Consider the following 21350-nt stretch of genomic DNA (forward strand, 5'->3'; position numbering starts at 1 on the left):
GTTTTTCCTTAAATACTAAGGAGAGTTTAATGGAGGCAAGATCCTAGGGTCAACATATTCATTCTTTTATTTTTTTCTTACATAATAATTGGCATTTCTTATTATTTTAAGAATAATTTTGAAAACTGGCATTTTTTTGCAAATCCTTGGATTAGTTTTAACTATAATAGAATATTTTAGTCGACTATTAATTTTTTTTTAATCCATTCTTGTGAGGAGAACATATGTCATTTCCGAAGCTGACTAGTTATTTTATTTATCTTAGAGGACAATATACTTCTGAAGTCCACTCCACTCGTATCGTCGCGGGAAATGCATTCGAAGCTCCGCAACAAAACGTCAGCCAATACGCCCAACCTCTGAATTCCTTAAAAATCGTCATTCATATCCAAAAACTGCCCGCCAATGAAACCAGCAAATTTAGTGACAAAGCCGATGCAGATCTCTTCAGAAATTAACTGAAAATATCGAAACCCTCGTGCACAGACATGGCGTCCAGCGCGGATACCTGCGTTCGTATAGAAGCAAACGGTGCGAATAAGGATGTCATATACGTCAAGGGTACATGGTTTCCAACCCACTTTAGTCTCTCTATCACAGACGGTCTCCATGCCTGGATTTGTGACGGTACGCTTTCATTTTCTCCTTTCCCCTTTCTGTTCCTCAAAATTGTTTTAAATTTAACCAAGTAATGCTCGTTATATTATTGTTTCGCTTTTAATTTTCATTCTCTGGTATTAATCTCAGATCAAAGTCTGTAGATAGTGGGTTTGAGAGGCTTGTACGTTAATCTTGAAGACTATTAACTGTTATTTAATTATGTATTTTTCCATTTAATTTATTGGACCAGTGTTTTTTTTTTTTTGGTATTGGAGTAGGTTCAGAGAAGAGTGTGGCTGATCGTGCTAGCCAATGGGACCAGTCTGTCTCGGAGTATCTGGAAGATGCACAACGGTATCTCAGTCACCAGCAACCTGGATCGGTGTACACTTTTAAAGATGCTGGAAATGGGTCCATGAGGGTACTGTGTTATTTATTTATTTATTTAATTTTAAATTTTATTTTTAACTAAGCTTTCTCTTATAACGATGAGTCGAACGTGCCCGGATTTAGTGTTATGGGGATTCGTTACCTTACTCATTTGCTCTTCCACTAATGGCGAGTGGGCTCTGTATTCTGCCTGTACCTGGCTCTAACCACTTTTGCATGAGTGGGCTCTGTATTCTGCCTGTACCTGGCTCTAACCAATTTTGCATGTATTGGCGTGCGTCCATAGGCGTGGCCACAAGTACAAGCATGTCATTTGATAGGTTTTGAACCTTCGTGAAGCTGTGTTAACTCTTGGCTTTAACCAACTCAGTCCTCTACACTCTAGAGTCTAACTTGATTAATTTACAATCTTAATCTTCGAAATTTAAAGGAGTTATTCTTCATTACAGCACTAGCAGCTGTTAAAAGATGACTGCATGCTTTTAGAGTCCCTTTCTTGTGATTGTTGCCTTTATGATGCCTTCTTAACCTAGTTATGACATAAGGCCTAAGTTGCATGGTATGGGGAAACCGATACGCGTATCTGAAACTAGAACACGCTGGAAACATGACCCCCCCAAAATCAGGAAATGGGGAAATGTGATGTATGTGTGTATTGAAAGAAAGCACTTAAGCTGAAAGTTTTAACATTATATTTTACCCTCGACTAGGGTGCGAGCCGGACGACGGCCCCATTAAGGCAGAGTAAATGCTGAGTACGCCAAGGTATAGGACCACCACCCCCCACACGCTCGAGGCGATGTGTAAGGACCTGCAGTCCTGAACACTTTCCGCTCGAAGTGCAACCGCGAAGGGCGCGCGGTTGGGGGTTGAACGAACAGCACGGTTTGAACGAGGAGCGAGCTCAGACTTATGCGATGGCATTATGTTATAATGCGTGTGCATAGAGAGGAGGGCGAGCTGGTTATATATGCGTGGAGGCATGATTTAAGGCTTATGGAGGCCGACCCATACTTGAAGACAAGCTGACATGGTATTGCGACGGAGTAGGGGTGCGTTGAGGCGTGGAGGACGAGTCGGCCGGGTAGGCTAACTCGCCCTGCCACCCGTATAAAGAAGAGATGCGTTGGAGTCATTTAAACCATCGCTCAACAAACGAACTCGCTCATCATGTGAAGAAAAGGCACAGGTCTAGTGTGGACGCAGCAAAGAAGAGGAAGGCGCAGATTTGGATGATGCGCCCGCTCTTGGGCAAGGCCACACAGAGATAGCGTGTTTCTTGGTTTTGGGTGAGGGCGCGGGTAGAGGTCGCCCGCCGGTTGGAGAAGGGCGTGCACGGGTGTGGCGCCCGGGTTGTGCGAAGGAGAGCCCGATGGTGAACAAAGGTGTGGGTGCCCGGTTTGTGCGACGACTTGGCACGGGTTCTTGGGTGACTCGGGTGAGCACCCGCCCGTCGTGCAAGTGTGCACGGTATAACTTTTGAAGTGTTGAGATTGTGAACGGAGGTGCGACTCGTGCAGAGGCGCCCGTGTGTGGCGACTTGGAGGCGCGCCCAAGTTGGGCAAACAACACGATCGTGCGACGAGGTGAACGAAGGGTTGGTGAGTCATGCGGCGATCGTGCGGAGGTACCGACGAGCTGGGCAACCGAGTTTGCCGAAGTTGAAAATTGGCTAAGTGCAAATTTAGGGTTTCCCAAGATTTAACTTGTACCTTGTAAAAGTGAAGATTGTATAATATATTGATTCGGGCAGACTCATATTGCAGGGAGTTGCCCCTCCCTTTATACTGTTGTGCGTTTCTATTGTATAATGCTGTTATGTGAATGTTATGGTCTTTCACTTGTATAAAGGAACACATTAATAATATTTGGTAACGAAAATAAAACTAAGTATGGAATGTAAGGCGTAGTCTACAATCGCCAGTATTGGTGAAAAGAAAACGATTGGTAGTGCCGCACCTCGCTATAAACGGTTGAAAGACTACCGCAGGTGTAGGGGCGTGACAGTTGGTATCAGAGCAAGGTTGCTCGTGACGATGGTGTTGAAGCATTGAAGCTGATTCAGGGTTGAAGAAGCTTGACAGTTGATGACAGTGGAAGCAAGTACTTACAAGAGAATGAAGATGGTTTCACATACAAGTGGAACAAGCACTAGTTCATGGTTGCAGGGAACTTGGTGACGCTGGTGAATGGTGAAACAGGTTTAGCAGGGGTGAAGCTTAGTGCTTGGGCCAAGCTGAACGACAAGGCATGGCAGGTTTGGAAGAATGTGAAGGGAAGCTCTTGCTTACCTTATACAGGTTGAAGCGGATGAAAGAAGAGAACCCCCGGATTTGAAAGGAACTTGAAGTCTTGGAAAAAAATGTTGAAGACGAACTTGTTCAACTTGGTTGGACGATGGAGCAGGATGAAGTTGCAGATTGTGTCGACAAGGAAGAGGAAGTCGTGATGATCGAGGATGTTGCAGACATGACAATGATGGAGGATGAACTTGAGATTGATCAAGTTGGACCAGGATCGTGCAGTTTGCAGACATGGGTGGATGAGGATACTCACATGGAGGAGCCTCATGATGATGAAGTAAGTATTGATACTTGTGTTTCATTTGAGCATTTGGTAGATGGACCGTATGCAGGGAAGAGCAAAATCAGTTTGCCGATGCTAGGGAGGATCTTACCATGGATGACTATGATGAGACCTTGTATGGAGAAGCAAGGATTGTTGATTGTTGTAGGACTTGTTGGGGTTGTTTGTGACCTTATGGTAGAAGGTACAAAGGCCCGTGACAAGGGAGGAACATGATGATCGTTGCGGAGGATTGGGTCATGCTTTAGCCACATGGAGAATTGGCTAAGTGCCCGGCATGACTCATGGACAAGATAGCAGGAGGGCACACACTTGAGGTATGATGATGCTTGGGTAGACTTCTCATGGCCGAGACCAAGAGCAAGTCTTGGTGGAACCTTTAGTGGGGGAGCTATGATGGAAGAGACTCATGATATGATGATGATATGGTTGGGTGACCGAGTTCACTAGACCGAAGATTGCAGACTTGGATGAGGATGACCGATTGTTGTGATGGGTCTACTTAGTTGGACTACATGGGCAACTTAGTCATGGACATCAGGTTGGAGACATGGAGCATGGCAGTCTTATGCGGGGACATTATGCAGCAACACTTGTAGAGGTGTCACTTATGGGCATCCAATGAGGAGTGCCAAGGCAGGGATGTTGTGCAAGTGGATTTGCTAGTGTGACATGGAGATGTTTTACTTATGAGCCGATGGAGAGGTTGTGCACTCTTGTACAACAAGGCCATGGACTTGGATGGAGTTGTGAGCCGACTATGGAGCATTCCTGCTACATGGAGAGCTGAGGCATCTTGCAGAGACCTTTGGGCCGAGACTTGTATGCTCGCTGAGATGTTGGTTGGAAATGACTCATGGAGCTCATGATGACATGAGATTGTTGTGACTTTCAGGGAGACTTCATATATAGTGGACTGGAGGATCTGATGCATTAAGGAGCTGAGGTCAGAGACTTTGATGCAGGATGGGGTGCATACTTTCGAGTACATGTATGGGAATGGCTTGAAAGAGTGATTTGATGTGGAGGATCGATATGAGACACTTTGGAGTGATGGAGTTACAACGATGATGATGCCTTGGTGGCAACACTTGGGCATGGGTTGAGCTGAGACTCAACTACTTTTGACACATGGGAGCTGATTGATCTATGATCATCGGCAGCACATGGATAGATGAGACAGGTATATACTTGTTTCTATGGTAGACTTGAGGGATGGCACATACAGATGTGATGGAGGTAGCTTCGTGGACCTGGATGTGGCACATCGAGAGTCGGAATTTGATGAGGTGGTCTCTTCATGTTGAGGAGGCACACATATGGATGATGATGTTGGGGTAGATGTAGCTGATTTCATGCAACACATTAGTACCAGACATCATGGACAGCATGTTGCAGATGAGATGAGGGCTACTTCATGGACCTGAGCATGGCTTACACTTATATGGAAATGGATTCTTGATAGAGTTGAGGATGTGACAGGATGTTCTGAGAAACAACTGATGATGGCATGGGGATGTGCATTCTCATGGTTTGAGCGTGACAGTTGGATTAGCTACCCAACTAGTTCAGACATGGGGGACGTCAGTGTACAGAGATGTGTTAGCATTTGTTGAGGTATCATGACAACAGTTCACACGAGGACGACACATGATGAGGTCGACACAAGATGTTGCAGGAAGCATGTAGCTTGAGATGGAGGGATCAGCCTTCCACGATGGGGAGCAGCATGTGGAGATTGTGACAGGGTGGTTGATGATCATGGATTGAGATGATTTCTGATGTATGACATATCGATGGGGTGTATACCTTGGTATGGTGATCTTGGTGACAGATGGTTGCCGGGACGAGACATGATGGAGACGGTGGTTCTACATATGTTGCAGTATGTGCAGTAGTTGACATCATGGATGAGACAGATATTGATGATCTTGGTGGATGGTTACCAGGATGGTATGTTGTCGAGGACGACAACGACTTCAGGTGGAGGAGGATGTAAGGACCTGCAGTCCTGAACGCGTTCCGCACGAAGTGCAACCGCGAAGGGCGCGCGGTTGGGGGTTGAACGAACAGCACGGTTTGAATGAGGAGCGAACTCAGACTTATGCGATGGCATTATGTTATAATGCGTGTGCATAGAGAGGAGGGCGAGCTGGTTATATATGCGTGGAGGCATGATTTAAGACTTATGGAGGCTGACCCATACTTGAAGACAAGCCGACATGGTATTGCGACGGAGTAGGGGTGCGTTGAGGCGTGGAGGACGAGTCGGCCGGGTAGGCTAACTCGCCCTGCCACCCGTATAAAGAAGAGATGCGTTGGAGTCATTTCAACCATTGCTCAAGAAACGAACTCGCTCATCATGTGAAGAAAAGGCGCAGGTCTAGTGTGGACGCAGCAAAGAAGAGGAAGGCACAGATTTGGATGATGCGCCCGCTCTTAGGCAAGGTCGCACAGAGATAGCGTCTTTCTTGGTTTTGGGTGAGGGTGCGGGTAGAGGTCACCCGCCGGTTGGAGAAGGGCGTGCACGGGTGTGGCGCTCGGGTTGTGCGAAGGAGCGCCGACGGTGAACAAAGGCGTGGGCGCCCAGTTTGTGCGATGACTTGGCACGGGTTCTTGGGTGACTCGGGTGAGCACCCGCCCGTCGTGCAAGTGTGCACGATATAACTTTTGAAGTGTTGAGATTGTGAACGGAGGTGCGACTTGTGCAGAGGCGCCCGTGTGTGGCGACTTGGAGGTGTGCCCAAGTTGGGCAAACAACACGATTGTGCAACGAGGTGAACGAAGGGTTGGTGAGTCGTGCGGCGACCGTGCGGAGGTGTCGACGAGCTGGGCAACCGAGTTTGCCAAAGTTGAAAATTGGCTAAGTGTAAATTTGGGGTTTCCCAAGATTTAACTTGTACCTTGTAAAAGTGAAGATTGTATAATATATTGATTCGGGCAGACTCATATTGCAGGGAGTTGCCCCTCCCTTTATATTGTTGTGCATTTCTATTGTATAATGTTGTTATGTGAATGTTATGGGCTTTCACTTGTATAAAGGAACACATTATTAATACTTGGTAACGAAAATAAAACTAAGTATGGAATGTTAGGCGTAGTCTACAATTGCAAGTATTGGTGAAAAGAAAACGATTGGTAGTGCCGCACCTCGCTATAAGCGGTTGAAAGACTACCGTAGGTGTAGGGGCGTGACACGATGTGTGCGGTGGCCTTTTACATGCATAAGACTACTGCCACAGAGAAAGGTGGCAGAGATCTGCGGGTAAGTTTTCCGGTTAGTGGCGATTATAGTGGGAAGGAAGTTGGTAGTTTCTGCGACCAAGTGAGTGTGGTTCAGTGTGTGAGGCAAGGGGACTCTGGTATCGGGTCGTTGCAGCGTCTCCAGAAGCGATGAAGGTTCCATCAGCTCCAAACGAAGGAAATCGGGTATGTAAATTGTTTTCTCCTCCCCTCCATCATGCTCCCCTGTCTCTGGTTTGGTTTGTGGGTTCTGCATGGGGGCAACTGTCTGGCGTGCGAGGGCAATTGGGGTTGGGGGAATGGTCTGGCGTCGGTAGCGTGGAAGAAGAACTTGAGTCCTATTGGAACCTCTTCAAGTTAATTGGGCTATGGGGCAGGGTGACAACCGTGAGGAATGGTACTGCCTTTGGTTCGAAGGCCAGGGGGTCGGGTGCTAGGATAGTGTTCATACCTGTCTTAATGTTGAAGCTTTCTGTCTTATGGTTGGGTGGCTTCTAGCTTTTGGCCTGGGTCGAAAGGTCTTTGGGATTGTTGTTATGCGGAAGTGTTGTTGGGGGTTTGGGAATTGGCATGCAAAAGGGACTGGCTACACCAGAATTGGAATATTGGGTGAAGGCTGTTTGGCTAATGGGTCTCTGGCTGGTTGGCTTTCGAGGTTGGGCAACCAAGGCTTGCGTCGTAATGGCCGCAAGGTCACTATAGAGGGGGTGAGCCACCTGAGGGTCTGCAGGGTTGTCGAGGTGGTGTTGCATTACCTAGGATTGGGGAATGGTCACAAAAGGGTTGGAATTGGGTGCGAGAGGCTTGGAATTTGCGTTTTGGGTCACTATGTTACAGGGCCTGTGGTCGACTGGCTGTCGGGGTGCTGCACCCATGGCCTGGGTTGCAGTGTATGCAAGGTTGTTGCAGTGGTGGTGCGCTAGTCGAGGCACAGGAATTTTCACGCGAGCGCGAGAATGGGTCAAACTGGGTGTGGGATTGTTTATTTTGCTTGTTATGCAAGAGGTCAGGGGGGCACGAAACTGCATGCGCAATGGGGATGCTAGACTTCGGTGGGTGGCAGAGCTTGTGGGTGATGGAACGACACAGTATAATTGATTGCCAAATCTAGTTTCTTGCCTCCATGACAAGTACGTAGAGTGGTAAGCCTCCTTGGGCGCAAGGGGTTTCGAGGCTCGCCTCGCCACCAACACAGGGATCGACTAGCTTATATTTGATTACCAGGTGTCAGGCCTGTGTGGCTATGGCTCGAACTGCAAAGACTAGAGGCCGAGGCAAGAGGCTGCGGGGGACTAAGCAAGAAAATGAACCCAGTTCCTCGAGAGGAAAACGCGGCAGGCAGCCTGTCGCTAACCTCATCGATGAAGCGATAACTGTTTATCGGGAGGGGACCAGCAAGGAGATCAGGAGACTGATAGAGGAATGGGAAGCTGATCTGAACCGCCAGGCGAGCTTGACTGTGTTAGAGAGGGAAGACGGGCAAATCCTCATGTTGGATCCTGGACGCACCTGCGGACGAGTGACTCAGTTTAAGCAGACCTTTTATTTGTATTCGCTGATGAAAAGTCTCTTGGGCAAGGCCATGGAGCAGATTTCGGTGAGCATTGTGAAAATTTCTGAATCGAACAAACCATAAATCCTATTGCAATAAATTGATTTGCGTTACCTACTTGTGTTCTTCATTTTAACAAGTTATTTTAAGAAATATTCAAAAAATATTAATGCAAATACACTGCAACCTACACCACTATACAGATCAAGTACTGAAAAATAAATGAGACAACGATACAAAGGACACACTTATTTTTGGATTAAACGTCCTCGGAAAAACCCAATGCGGGAAAACCGGTGCAACAACTCTGAGGGTTTTCTATTATTAAGCAGAAGTTCTGAATACAAATGTTGGTTGCCCTCCCGACAAACCAGTGACAGAGAAATACAATGGTGAAGAACTTGAGTGAGTTTTACCTCACTTCACCTGGCAGAATTCGGCTGATGCGACAACAAATCTGGCTGGCCCTGGCTACAACTGTGTTGCCCCTTCGTAGTAACTGCGTGTTCCTGCGTGGAGCTCTTTGAGGCTCTGCGTCAGCACTACTGCCCACTGTGTCAGCTTTTTTAGTAGTTTCCGGCAGCTCCCTGACTTTCTGCGTGGAAGGCAGCTCTTCCTCTGCGCTGGCTCTGCATCAAGGTTGTGTGGGTCCAGACTAGCCCAACGCCAGCTCTCTCGGCTACTGCGCTGCCTCCACAAGTTTCTCTCCGCCTCTCTGTCTGTATTCCCGAACTATCATTGCCCTTCAGCTGCAACATCTCCCCAATCGATTTCCCTCCCAAGAACTTTTCACCTCAGAAAATCGATTCCCTCAATCTCTCTGTGTGTCTTCTCCAACTAAACCCAAGCCTCCATTTATACTTTTCCTGTTGAGAAATCAATGTTCGAGATTAAGTCTCTAATCAACGACTAAGATTAAATTAGACTTGATTCTCATCTCTTAGAATCTTCTCACCCATATTTTCATTAATACCCATTAATATTTTAATTTTCCTAAGTTTAGACTTAGGAACCCCATTAAAAATATTAATTATTTTAATAATATATAATTCGTGTGGAATTTCACCAAACAATTTTTGGGTCTTGGAGATCTCATGTGTTCTAGCCCCTCCACAAAATTTTGGAGCTAGAGCACATCCGATGCTATCCAAAAATCAACACTCCCTCTTAGCGAAGAATGTGCTCTAACAATATTTCCCAACAAAAGTATCACACTGATCCACGACATCTGTCCTCTGCGTTGCTGTTGCTCGGCTTGCTGCCCCTCATCCACTGCGCTACTGCAATTTGTACTGTTGCCCATGACACTACCATTGTCACTGTTGCATCTGTACTACAACTCCTTCTCAATATGCTGCACCATGCTGCCCATAGCATTTCCACTGCTAACTGTTTCACTACAACTCAGTTGCTGAGAAGTAAGCAACTGAAAAAGCCACCCAAATGCTGACATGCTGGTTAGTCTGGATCAATGTTTTAAAACTCCGACTTCAACTCTGACTCGGCCGAGGGTCAACTCCGACTCCGACTCCGAATCGGTATCGACTCGGCCGGGTCGATTTCAATGACTCGATCATTGTAAAAAATACATTAAATATTTATTTTTTTATAAAAACACATAATTTTAAAGATTTTCATTCATGTTTTCAAACACACAGCATTAAATATAGATAGAAAACAACATATTATCAAAGTAGGCTCATGAATATATCCATTATATCAAAATGGCACCCAGTGCATTGTCCAATACATACACGATGATGATATAGAGATCAAAACAAAAACAAATAACCAAGGAGGCTATAAATGGCCTCTACAACAAAAGTTTGTGACCAGTACTACTGGCTACTGCTAGACTTGCCAACATCATCTGGCTCAGTGTTACTTGGGAGCGGGAGCGAAAGTGGGGAGCAAGAGCGAAAACGGGAGTGGGAGCGACATTTTCAGAAGCTCCTGGTTTGGGAGTGAATCCTGGAGAAGTTCGACAACCAATGTCACTAACATCAAGGTACAAAGAGGGATTGGTGCTCTTGGTTAAATACGAGTTCCATACCCTAATACAAGACAAAATTCAATGGAAACATTGCAATCCTCCAATCCTGAAATCCTGAAAAACTGATAAGTCTGCTGAATTTTGAATGAAATCTAAAATTCTACTTTCTCCATATGAAATCCAATGAGGCTGGAACCACTCTCAAACATCCTGAGTCATTTCATGGTAATGTTAAAAATTTAAGTAAAAGGATGAAAATTAAGATTAAGGAGAATGTCACTTTTACTTTAAGAATTTAACATTACCATGATATTTGAGTAGCATATCAATACTAGGAGAGGTGAATGGACCCCAAATAACACTTAACCAATTTAGAAAACACCTTGGAGTCCCCAACAATCAGCTAAATGTTAAAAAGTTCAAAAAAAATTAGAAAAATCATTGTTTTTTGGGGGGACTGGCTGGATTTAATGACTCGGCCGAGTAGATGTGGAAACGGCCGGGTTGACCGAGTCATGATTGACTCGGCCGAGTCATGCAATAACTCGGCCGAGTCAGTCATGACTCGGCCTCCCGAACTGGTTTTTCTGCCGGGTCATAAAATTCTTCAATGGCTCGAATCAACTTGGCCGTTTCGGATTCGATTCGGTCGAATTTTAAAACTATGGTCTGGATGTCCCTGGACGCTGAAGCTACCTCTGTTGCTAATCTGTGCTGACCCTTTGATGCTATTGCGCTGTTGTTGTATCTGCTCTGTGCCTCTCGCATTGCTGCAACACTCCACTGCGCTGCTTCAGACTTTGGCACTCTAGCTCTGCCACTGTTGCTCCATCATCCCTCGCACCAACTGACTCCCGTCATTCTGCTACTGTCATTAAGGGCTCCCGTAGCCATATGTGATCCAAGAGTTTGGGAACCTCAAGGATCTTGCCCCTTACTGTAGTCCTCCCGACTACAGCTCAATATTGCCCCACCTCTTCTCTAGAGGTGCATGAGCACTCATGGCGCAATCATCATTGTCCTCTTTGTTAGCTTGCGCTGGAGCAGCCTTTGAGTCAGACTTCTCTTCTTTGCCCTTCTTTCGAGGGCACTGCATGGCAAAATGACCCATTTCTCCAGATTTGAAGCATCTGACTTTGGATATGTCCTTTTTCTTTCTCTTCTGCTGCCCTTTGCTATCTCGCTGATGCGAGAGACGCATCCTCTTCCTCCTTCTTGACTCTGATCCCTTTGTTGCTGCTTCTTGCCTTGGTCAACCGTCTGATCTCTTCTTGTCGAAGAGCTGCCCACATCTCCTCCCAACTGGGAAGAGAAGCCTTGCCCAAGATACTTTGGACAAAGGTTTCGTAGTCTTCAGTGACTGCATTTAGGGTAGTCCTGACCATAAACTCAGCATTTGCTGCAGACCCTACGGAAGTTAGCTAGTCATGGATCCTTTGCAACCTGAGAAGGAAGGGATCGATTTATTCTCCCTTCTGCATCTGAAACAGTCTCAGTTGACTCTCAAGCAACATTTTCCGCTGAATGAAAGTTCCCTCGTACAATGTGGTCAAGGCCTCCCACATTTCCCTTGCTGTGTCTTTCTCGACAATATGTGGGATCACATGATCCTTGATCCCGTCCAAGATCATGCACTTTGCTTTTGCCTGAGCCTCCTCGTACTTCTTGAGAGGATCAACATCAACCGGAACAACAACTGTCCTCAAGGCATAATCCTTGATGTGATTTTTATCCAAAACTGCCAGGATCTTGGCCTTCCAGATGACGAAGTTGGATGCTCCATCCAACCTGTCCCGATACCTCAGTTTGTTAATGACCATCTCTACTCAAATAAATGTCGAACTAGTTCTCTTCTCCCTCTTTCGCTGTTGCCCCAACAAAACTCGGATCTGGATTTCTTTGGTGCTAGAAATCCTCTAATGAACAAGCTCCCTCTGAATTTCCTTCACGGAATCCTTCTGCCAACCACTGTCGAACCACCCCTCTCTGATATCTCTTTGTTGTTTCTTAGCACTAGATCTAGATTTCTTGGCAAGAAATCTTCTGAGGAACTGATTCCCTCTACTTTGCTTCTGCCCCACTAGGTACTGTTATGCACCAACAGAATCAACACCTCACCAACAACTCTAGCTGAAATCTGTGTTGCACCTCTAGCCATGACAACCGGAAAAATGAGACTCAACATTCTCTGTGTTGGCCCAGTAACCATTGCACTGCCCTCTGCAGCAACAGTGTCACCCAATCAGGCTGATGCAGGCTTTGCGTGAGCCTCCCTTGGTGACTGCGTCACCCCTCCTCTGCACTCTCAGGCAGACGCTGCGCTGTCTCTCGGGACAGCTGTCTTCACACACAAATTTTCCTCTGTCCCTTCGTTGATGGCTTCAATCCTCCTTGATTTGCAATTGCTCTGATACCATGTGAAAATTTCTGAATCGAACAAACCATAAATCTTACTGCAGTAAACTGATTTGCATTACCTACTTGTGTTCTTCATTTTAATAAGTTATTTTAAGAAATATTCAGAAAATATTAATGCAAATACACTGTAGCCTACACCACTATACAAATCAAGTATTGAAAAATAAATGAGACAACCATACAAAGGACACACTTATTTTTGGACTAAACGTCCCCAGAAAAACCCAATGCGGGAAAGTCGATGCAACAACTCTGAGGGTTTTCTATTATTTTGTAGCGACTATAACCACCCTCCAAAATTTTGGCTCGCATGCAAATTTCGGAGCCTACTTTGGATCCTGCGATTGATCATCCTTGGTCGTTTGTTGGTAAGCTGATGATTTCAAGCTCCCCTCCTTGATCCTAAAGAGTTGTCTGCATTCTCATCTTTTTGTAGCATATGTCATTTTCGAGCATAGCGGTTGTTGTCTGTCATGCAAAGGGAATGTTGTCTTGCTTCAAGGGAATTGTGTGCGTATGAGTGGTTGTCATCACATAGACATGTTTCACACTCACCTCATGCACTCACGTCACGAAGGTTGTTGCATCAAGCAAAGTATGTATTACGTATTCTGGATGGTCTACGTGTCCGTGTGCGATCACAGTCGAGTCCTATCAATGTTTGCATATGTTTCACTGATCTCACACTTAGCCATTTTCCCAAGCAACCTAGCCTCATCTAGCTTCCCGGAACTATGCGCTTTGTTTTTGCAACCATCAAGCTTCCTCCCTTGCCTGCTGAAACCCCGCAGTGCGCAGAGACACCAACCTCCCTTGCCTACTGAAACCCCGCAGTGCGCAGAGACACCAACCTCCCTTGCCTGTTGAAACCCTGCAGCCTGCAAAGGCCCCAACCAACACTGCTCTCCAGAAATGCACAGAGCAGTCCAGCAGCACTGCACTCAGAAATTGCGCAGAGGTGTCCTCTTGGGACCCCTGTCCCGTAGTAGTGCTTTGAGCCTCAAAACTGCGCAGTGTTGTCCAAGTTGTCTTGTCGGCCTTGCATGCAGAAATTGCGCAGACGGGCCTCCCAGGGCCTCATCCCGGCAGCAGCCACTGTCCGCTGAAATTGCGTAGACCTACCTCTCAGTGACTACAGGAAAAGGTGACATGCTGAAATCGCTTCCAAGGAGTTGAGGAGAAGGACCAAGGAACTGAGTAATGGAAAAGATCAGGACCACATGCAAACTCCGTCGAATGCATGATCATCTTGAGGGTAAGTATGGTAAGTACGGAACATCTTTCGAAGTACACCTCTTAGTTGAGTTTGCAGGATTGCTTGTCATTATCATATCATCCTGTCCTTAGTAACATGCATGTGTGCAAATGCGAAAAGTCACTTTATGTGTTGCTTCTACATGTTGTGCTTCTTTTTCACTTGTTTGACCAACTGTCGTCTTCTGCATGTTGATTGCTATGTCATGCTCGCGACCATGTTCTGGTCGTGGCACGTGCACAAGGTCTTCGCTGCGTGTGTACATGTTGTGTTCGCTATGAAAACTTATGTCACTCTCACACACGAAGTTGTATGCACTGTCACACAAGCGTCGCACTTGTCGCTCGCATCATTGGTCAGTCATGTTGAACATGTTTGTCTTGATGGTTTGAGGTGTCTTGTTGTCAAGTCATGTGAGTGTGTTTGCAAGGTCGCGTATGCACATTTTCACTTGTTCGCACACTTAGTCGTTTTGCTGAAGTTCTGACGACCAGATCACCCTCTAATAGCCGGACCTTCACCCCGCCATTGAATCGACTGACTGTCACTCAGAACAACACAGAAGTACCCAGCAAGCCATTTCAAGTTGCATTGCCCGCAAGCTGATCAATCAGTGCTCCTGTTGGTCAACCAGAGAGTTTGACCGGACAGACCCTGGGACTCACTCCCCTCAAAAATTGCACAGAGGCTGCAGACCATGCTTGCTCCGCTGACTGAGAAAATTGCGCAGACAGGCCGGACAGACACCTAGTGCCCGTCCCTGTCTCCCTCAGAAAATTGCGCAGTTTTCCCAGCCAGCCCACCAGTCAGCCGATTGAGTGCTCACCCAGAAAACTGTGCAGATTTCATGAGCAAGCCCTCTGCTGCCCAACAGTCTGCTCAGCTCAGAAATTGTGCTGAGGTGGTCGGTAGGGCAGCCTCCTAGCATCAACGCAGTTTTTCTCGCCAGTAGCTCCCTCCACGAACCGCGCAATTTTTGCTGCCAAGCTCCCGCAGCCTGCTGCCAGCTCCCTCCAGGAATTCCGCAGTTTATGCTGCCAAGTTGCCGCTGCCCACTCCCTCCAGAAATTGCACAGATTTTGTCTGCCCAACTTTCCTGTAGCCTGGACTGCTCCTCCCAAAAATTGCACAGTTTTGTCCTCTAGCCGAGCCGGATCCCGCGGACAGTCACTGTCGATCCATATAGCCCGTCACTGTCTCCTAGTGACTTCTGCACAGTTTTCACTAGCAGTGCCCGGAGCTCGCATCCCAGCTCGAAACTTGTCTCACGCAGTTTCGTAACCTTGTCCTCTCTCCCGATCACCTGCATCCGAAATAATCATGCATCATGGTAGACTAGGAGGTTTATGGATTTGATATCGTCTCGTCATGAGTGACTGTAGATACAGGTACACGAATAAACATGGCGTGATGACAGATGGGATGAACAAAGGGAGTACATGCAAAAGGACATGTTCGCGAATGAACAAATAAACGATGCATGCAAAGAGTTGTGTTCGCAAACGGACGGTCATGCAAAGATGTGTTCACGAACAGACAGACGAACATGCGAAGATGTGTTTGCGGACGAACGAACGAACATGCGAAGATGTGTTTGCGGACGGACGGACGAACATACACTTTTCGCGAACGGACGAACCTGTCAAGCATGCCAACATACAAGCAAGGAGCAACGTGCGAATGCAACATCAAGCGAACCCAACGACCATCGAAGACTCCGCGCACCTTGCCATGTGGAGGTGAAGCTGTGACACACCATGAGGACATCCATCACCCAACAACACTGCAACTCGACATGCACACCAGCAGCAACACGAATGTACCAACACTGCCATGTCGAGTCTTGTCATCCACATCACTACTGTGGGCCATATTGTTGATCAATGTAATATAATGTGGAAGGCCAAGAGACCCACTTGTAATCTGAAGAGTCATGTAAGTCAAACAATCATGAGGGAAGTTGAACAATCATAAGGGTTAGTTTCACTCTTGGCTATAAATACCCCTCATTTGTACATGCAAAATACTTTTCACCTTGGCTCCTCCCACATAGCCTTGAGAGTCTGTAATCTTTTCTTTGAGGAGTAAGTAGTGGCTCCAACGCCCCGCTCATGGGGTTAGTTATGTATGGTGTATCGATGTGTCTTGGAACTTTCGCTTAATTCAAAAACTTGTTAACAGGCCAACATGTTTTCACACGTGTTGTAACTGTTTGTAAGATTCGTCTTGAACACTTGTAATGCATGTTGCTTTAACCTGTGTTTAACACTTGGATTCATTCAACTGTTCTAATACATATATATTAATCAAAATGTGTTGTATAAGTTGTTAACGCTATCCTGCCTGTGTTGGTTACCTCCCGGACATCAGACAAAACCTTTCATGTAAACTTGCTATAACGACTGTCGCACTCGCGCCGATTGTTCACTGAGTGTTGTACATGCTATTTTCTCTTGTGTGTTGTGACTGCCACATCCATGTCGATTGCTCCTCAGGAAGCTGCGCACGTCCTGTTGTGTTGTGTGTTCCTAACAGAGTTGGGCTTCCTCCCATTCAACTTGGGGCTCACTCCCACCCTCTCTCTCTGTGGTGAAAGAACCTTGACACAAGTAACACTATCAATCACCAAGCACGTGAACCTCGCTACTCGGAGACAAAACAAACCACTCTCCTGCGCTGACAAGCAAAAGCTAAGGCATATCTTTAAGATAATGGCAACTGGGCTATCGTACCAGATGGGACTCCTACCCCAAACGGTGTGAAGTCTAGTTGGGACTTCATATCGGGGAGATCCCCTGATGTTGGCGGGTCCAGCACAGTCAACATATTATTCAGCAGAAGTTCTAAATACAAATGCTGGTTGCCCTCCTGGCAAACCAATGACAGAGAAATACAACGGTGGAGAACTTGAGTGAGTTTTACCTCACTTCACCCGATAGAATCCGACTGATCCGACAACAAATCTGGTTGGCCTCGACTACAACTGCGCTGCCCCTTCGCAGTAATTGCGTGGGTCTGCGTGGAGCACTTTGAGGCTCTGCATCAGCACAACTGCCCACTGCATCAGCTTTTCCGGCTCTTCCGAGAGTTTTCGGCAACTCCCCAACTTTTTGCGTGGAAGGCAACTCTTCCTCTGCGCTGGCCCTCCTGGCTCTGCGTCAAGGTTGCGTGGGCCCAGATTGGCCCAACGTCAGCTCTCCCAGCTACTGCGCTGCCTCCACAAGTTTCTCTCTGCCTCTTTGTCTGTATTCCCGAACTATCACTGCCCCTCAGTTGCAAGATCTCCCCAATCGATTTCCCTCTTGAGAACTTCTCACCTCAGAAAATCGATTTCCTCAATCTCTCTGTGTGTCTTCTCCAACTGACCCCAAGCCTCCATTTATACTTTTCTTGTTGAGAAATCAACAGTCGAGATTAAGTCTTTAATCAACGACTAAGATTAAATTAGACTTGATCCTCGTCTCTTAGAAGCTTTTCACCCATATTTTCATTAATACCCATTAATATTTTATTTTTCCTAAGTTTAGACTTAGGAACCCTATTAAAAATATGAATTATTTTAATAAAATACAATCTGGGTGGAATTTCACCGAACTATTTCTGGGTCTTGGAGATCTCATGTGTTCTAGCCACTCCTCAAAATTTTGGAGCTAGAGCACATTTGATGCTACCCAAAAATCAACAAGCATGGTGACAACGGTTAAGGATTTCCCAAACTGCAAACAGGATTTTTAGACGCTGCAATTTCAAATGCAGAAACAAGGACGCCTTAGTCGCAATGGGAAACACCTTCCCTGTCTGCTCTCATAGATAGAGTTGCCAGGCTCCAATGCCAAAGATCCGACTTCGGTTGAATCTACCTCTGCTGAGCAGGAAGATTAGAATGTTTGCTTACTGTTAGTTTTTGTTCAATACTTATGGGGATAGCTTTTACTTTTCAGTATGCAGTTATATATGAGTATAGGAAACTAGAGTATGGTTGTGGACATGAGAATCAAACTTATATAGCTTGGGTAGAAAGACTCATAATTTTTTGCTACTGGATGGCTTATCATGTGGTTAGGTGGCCAACAGACTTGGTTTCCCACTGGGCAAGTTGAGGCCACCTAACCTGTTTTATGTGGTGTTAATTTGCTTATTATTAATGAAAAAGAAGGATCTACCAAGCTTACAAAAAAAAACATTATATTTTAGAATCTAAATACAAATTCATGAATAAATGAGCAAGTGCCAAGGCCCATGAAAATCATGCTTCAACAAATACCTACATATTATCAAAATCATTACCTATATTGGGATACTTATCATTAATATCACCCTCGAAGCATTAAAATAAGATAGAAAAAGCTTAACATGTCAAATCCATATTTTATTTGATTGATGGGTACACTTTTACTAGGGTATGATAGAGGAGTTCAACTATCAATGGCACTAACATTAAGGTACATAAAGGGCTTGGTGCTCTTGATTAAATGCTAGTTCCATACTTTTGTACACAACAAAATCCAATAGAAACATTGATCCCCTCGGTCTTGAAATCCTAAAAACTGTTAAGTCTACTGGATTTGGAGTGGGACCTAAAATTTTAGTTTCTCCATATAAAATCCAATGAAGTTGGAACCACTATTAAACATCCCGAGTCAATTAATGGTAATGTTAAAAGTTCAATTAAAAGGATAAAAAATGACACTCTGCTTTATCTTCATCATGGAATGAAGATAAAGGAGAGTATCACTTTTTCATCCTTTTAATTGAACTTTTAACATTACCATTAATTTCATAACATATTTTTAACATTACCATTAATTACATAGCATTAATAGGGCCTTATGGTTGAATATTAGGCTACTTCACTCAAATTATCTTTCTTTCAAAAATAATTTGCATTCGGCCCACAAGTGCCACACAAGTATATTGTACTGCCCCACATGTATGGATGTTGAAACACGATGTATGGACATTGAAACACTGGGTTTGGTGACTGAAACACATTTCATCCCGGCTGAAACGTGTTTCTGGCGCGTTTTAGACGTGTTTCAGGGTTTTCATACCCAAATGTGGTTAGTACGAGGGGTGTCACGACCCCCTCTCTAGTAGTGACTTAACTCCCACTTGTGAGCATGGTGCGACATCGCCTAACTCTTTCGTTTTCCACTACTTGATCTTACAGACTTCGCAACTCCAACACTTAGTCAATTTTTCTTAAGTGTTCACAATGTCGCAAAATAACATTACTTTCATTTATCGTTTATTCAATTATCTTTTATTAGTAGCAAAATCATAAACATCATCAAAACATAATGTACACCAATTATAAATGGGAGGGGCAACTGCCTAACAAGTCTGCCCAATCACTTTACAATTCTGTAACTTCGATTTTACAAAATTCAACAATTTACAATGTCATGCAGCGCCTGCACGTTGCTGTCCAAACACTACCCAACATACAGCCCACAATGGGTCACGTTTAGACAAATACGACTTGGGGCTTTCGTTCACTCCACAATGCCTATCGTTTAGCAAAGTAAGGCTTGCGGCCCACAACACCCATTGTTCAACAAAGTACGGCCTGCGGCCCATGTTCAGCCCACAGTGTCCACCTTTCATCAAAGTACGTTTTGCGGCCCACGTTCAACCCACAACACCCACCGTTTAGCAAAGTACGACTTGCGGCTCACTTGTTCAGCAAGTAGCAGCCTACAGCGCACGTTCAGCGAGTAGTGGCTTGACCGCCCTACAACAACCCTGAGTTTTGATCCTCCAAAGTTCACTTGTACTTAGCTTGCCCACCCTGTGGGCTCATGCCAAGTTCGCTCCTTTTCTTATCCTCTGAACTCTTGGTTGAATTGCTTGTGTCCAAATGAATGGCAACCTCCGCCAATATATATGCTTTGCTGCCTGTTCACTTTTCCAAAGGTCGCGTCTCTTGGCCATCTTCATGGGTCGGTCCGCCCATACGTCGCCCAACTGACCTGTCCTCTGTCCAACACGTGACCCTTCAATTTTCACTAAGTCATGGGATGAACTACATTTGGTCAGGTGGGCGCCTGGCTCGTCCCCACGCACTTGCCCATTGTACCGCTTGGTCGCCCAACGTCCCTCACACTGCTTGGTCGCCCAACGATCGTCAGACTCTCCACTGAGTCGTCTTTAACTGAACTTGCTCCTCGCGCGCCTTCAACTAAACATGAGCGCTTGTCGCTATGGCGCGCCTGCCACTACATCCACACGCCCGTTGCATAACTTGGGCGCGCTCGTACCTGCGTTGTCGGTTTTTCGACTCTCTCGCTCGTGGGTGGTTGACTTGGGCGCTCGCTAACTCAGAGCCTTGACATCCTCCCCCACTCTAAAATGGTTGTCGTCCTCGACAACATCGTCTCAGCAAACTCTATTTCCAAGACCAAATGTCGCAAAGTGTCACCAACTCCAACATCAAATGTCCATGTTGCTCAACCCCTTGCTCTCATCGCACGAACCTCCACCAAGGTCCATGACTCTATGTGGGAAAGACTCCTCAATCCACAGTCATCAACCACACTCGTCACAATCCTCCATGCTGCCTCATCTTATGGAAGGCTGCTCCCTTCAACTCAGCTGCATGCTACGGTCTTAACTCATATCGTGCTAATTCACCATGTATCATCATCATGTGAATTGTTGCTACAATACTCCAACTCAACTTCAACACATCTCAACACATTTGTCGGCCTCGTGACTCGAACTAGTTGGGTGATCAATCCAACTGTCACGCTCAACCCATGAGAATGCACCTCCTCATGCCTTCGTCAGTTGTTTCTTTTGCATTTTGTCACATTTTCAACTCGATCAATCCAATGCTCAATGTGCCATACCCAGGTTCATGAAGAAACTCCATCTCATCTGCGATATGTAGCCCATCAATGCTTTCAAAGTGGCAAGTTTACACCTGCTTCATCATCTCATCCATGTGTTGCCCATGGTCATAGATCAACGACCTCCATGTCCATAAAAAATGGCTAAGTCCAAACAACTCAACCCATGCCTAAGTGCTCCCACCAAGGCACCTCCATCGTTGTAACTCCATCCAACTCCAAGGTGTCTCCTCCTATCGTATCCATCAAGTCACTCCTCACGAACATATCCCATACTATGTCCAAGGTATGTGCCCCATACCACATCAAAGTCAAGTACAAAACTGACCTTAGCTCCTCAACGAATCAGATCCTCCAAGACCACCATAGTATGAAATTTTCACTGGCTGCAACTCTCTCATGTCATCATAAGCTCCCATGAACCATCTCCATCCAACACTCCGGCAAGCATACTTGTCTTGG

The 21350-nt window shown here is 45.8% G+C and overlaps 1 protein-coding gene across 2 annotated transcripts in view; it reads left to right on the forward strand.

The window, feature by feature from the left end:
• The first annotated feature begins 248 nt into the window (after positions 1 to 248).
• LOC149183722 (DNA repair protein XRCC4-like) overlaps positions 249 to 21350 on the forward strand; it is a 193686-nt gene continuing 172584 nt past the window's right edge. Inside the window, exons 1-2 of one of the 2 annotated variants that reach the window (XM_089417227.1) lie at positions 249 to 627; positions 879 to 1021. In XM_089417227.1, coding sequence (XP_089273353.1) covers positions 489 to 627; positions 879 to 1021 — 282 coding nt within the window. In that variant the 5' untranslated portion in view covers positions 249 to 488. The remainder of the gene's footprint in view (positions 628 to 878; positions 1022 to 21350) is intronic. The other variant, XM_089417225.1, reaches the window with a different exon arrangement.

The sequence above is a fragment of the Pinus tabuliformis genome, chromosome 3_2, assembly GCF_031772625.1.
Source record: "Pinus tabuliformis cultivar Carrire ecotype Pingquan chromosome 3_2, CPIR1, whole genome shotgun sequence".
Taxonomy (NCBI): Eukaryota; Viridiplantae; Streptophyta; class Pinopsida; order Pinales; family Pinaceae; genus Pinus; species Pinus tabuliformis.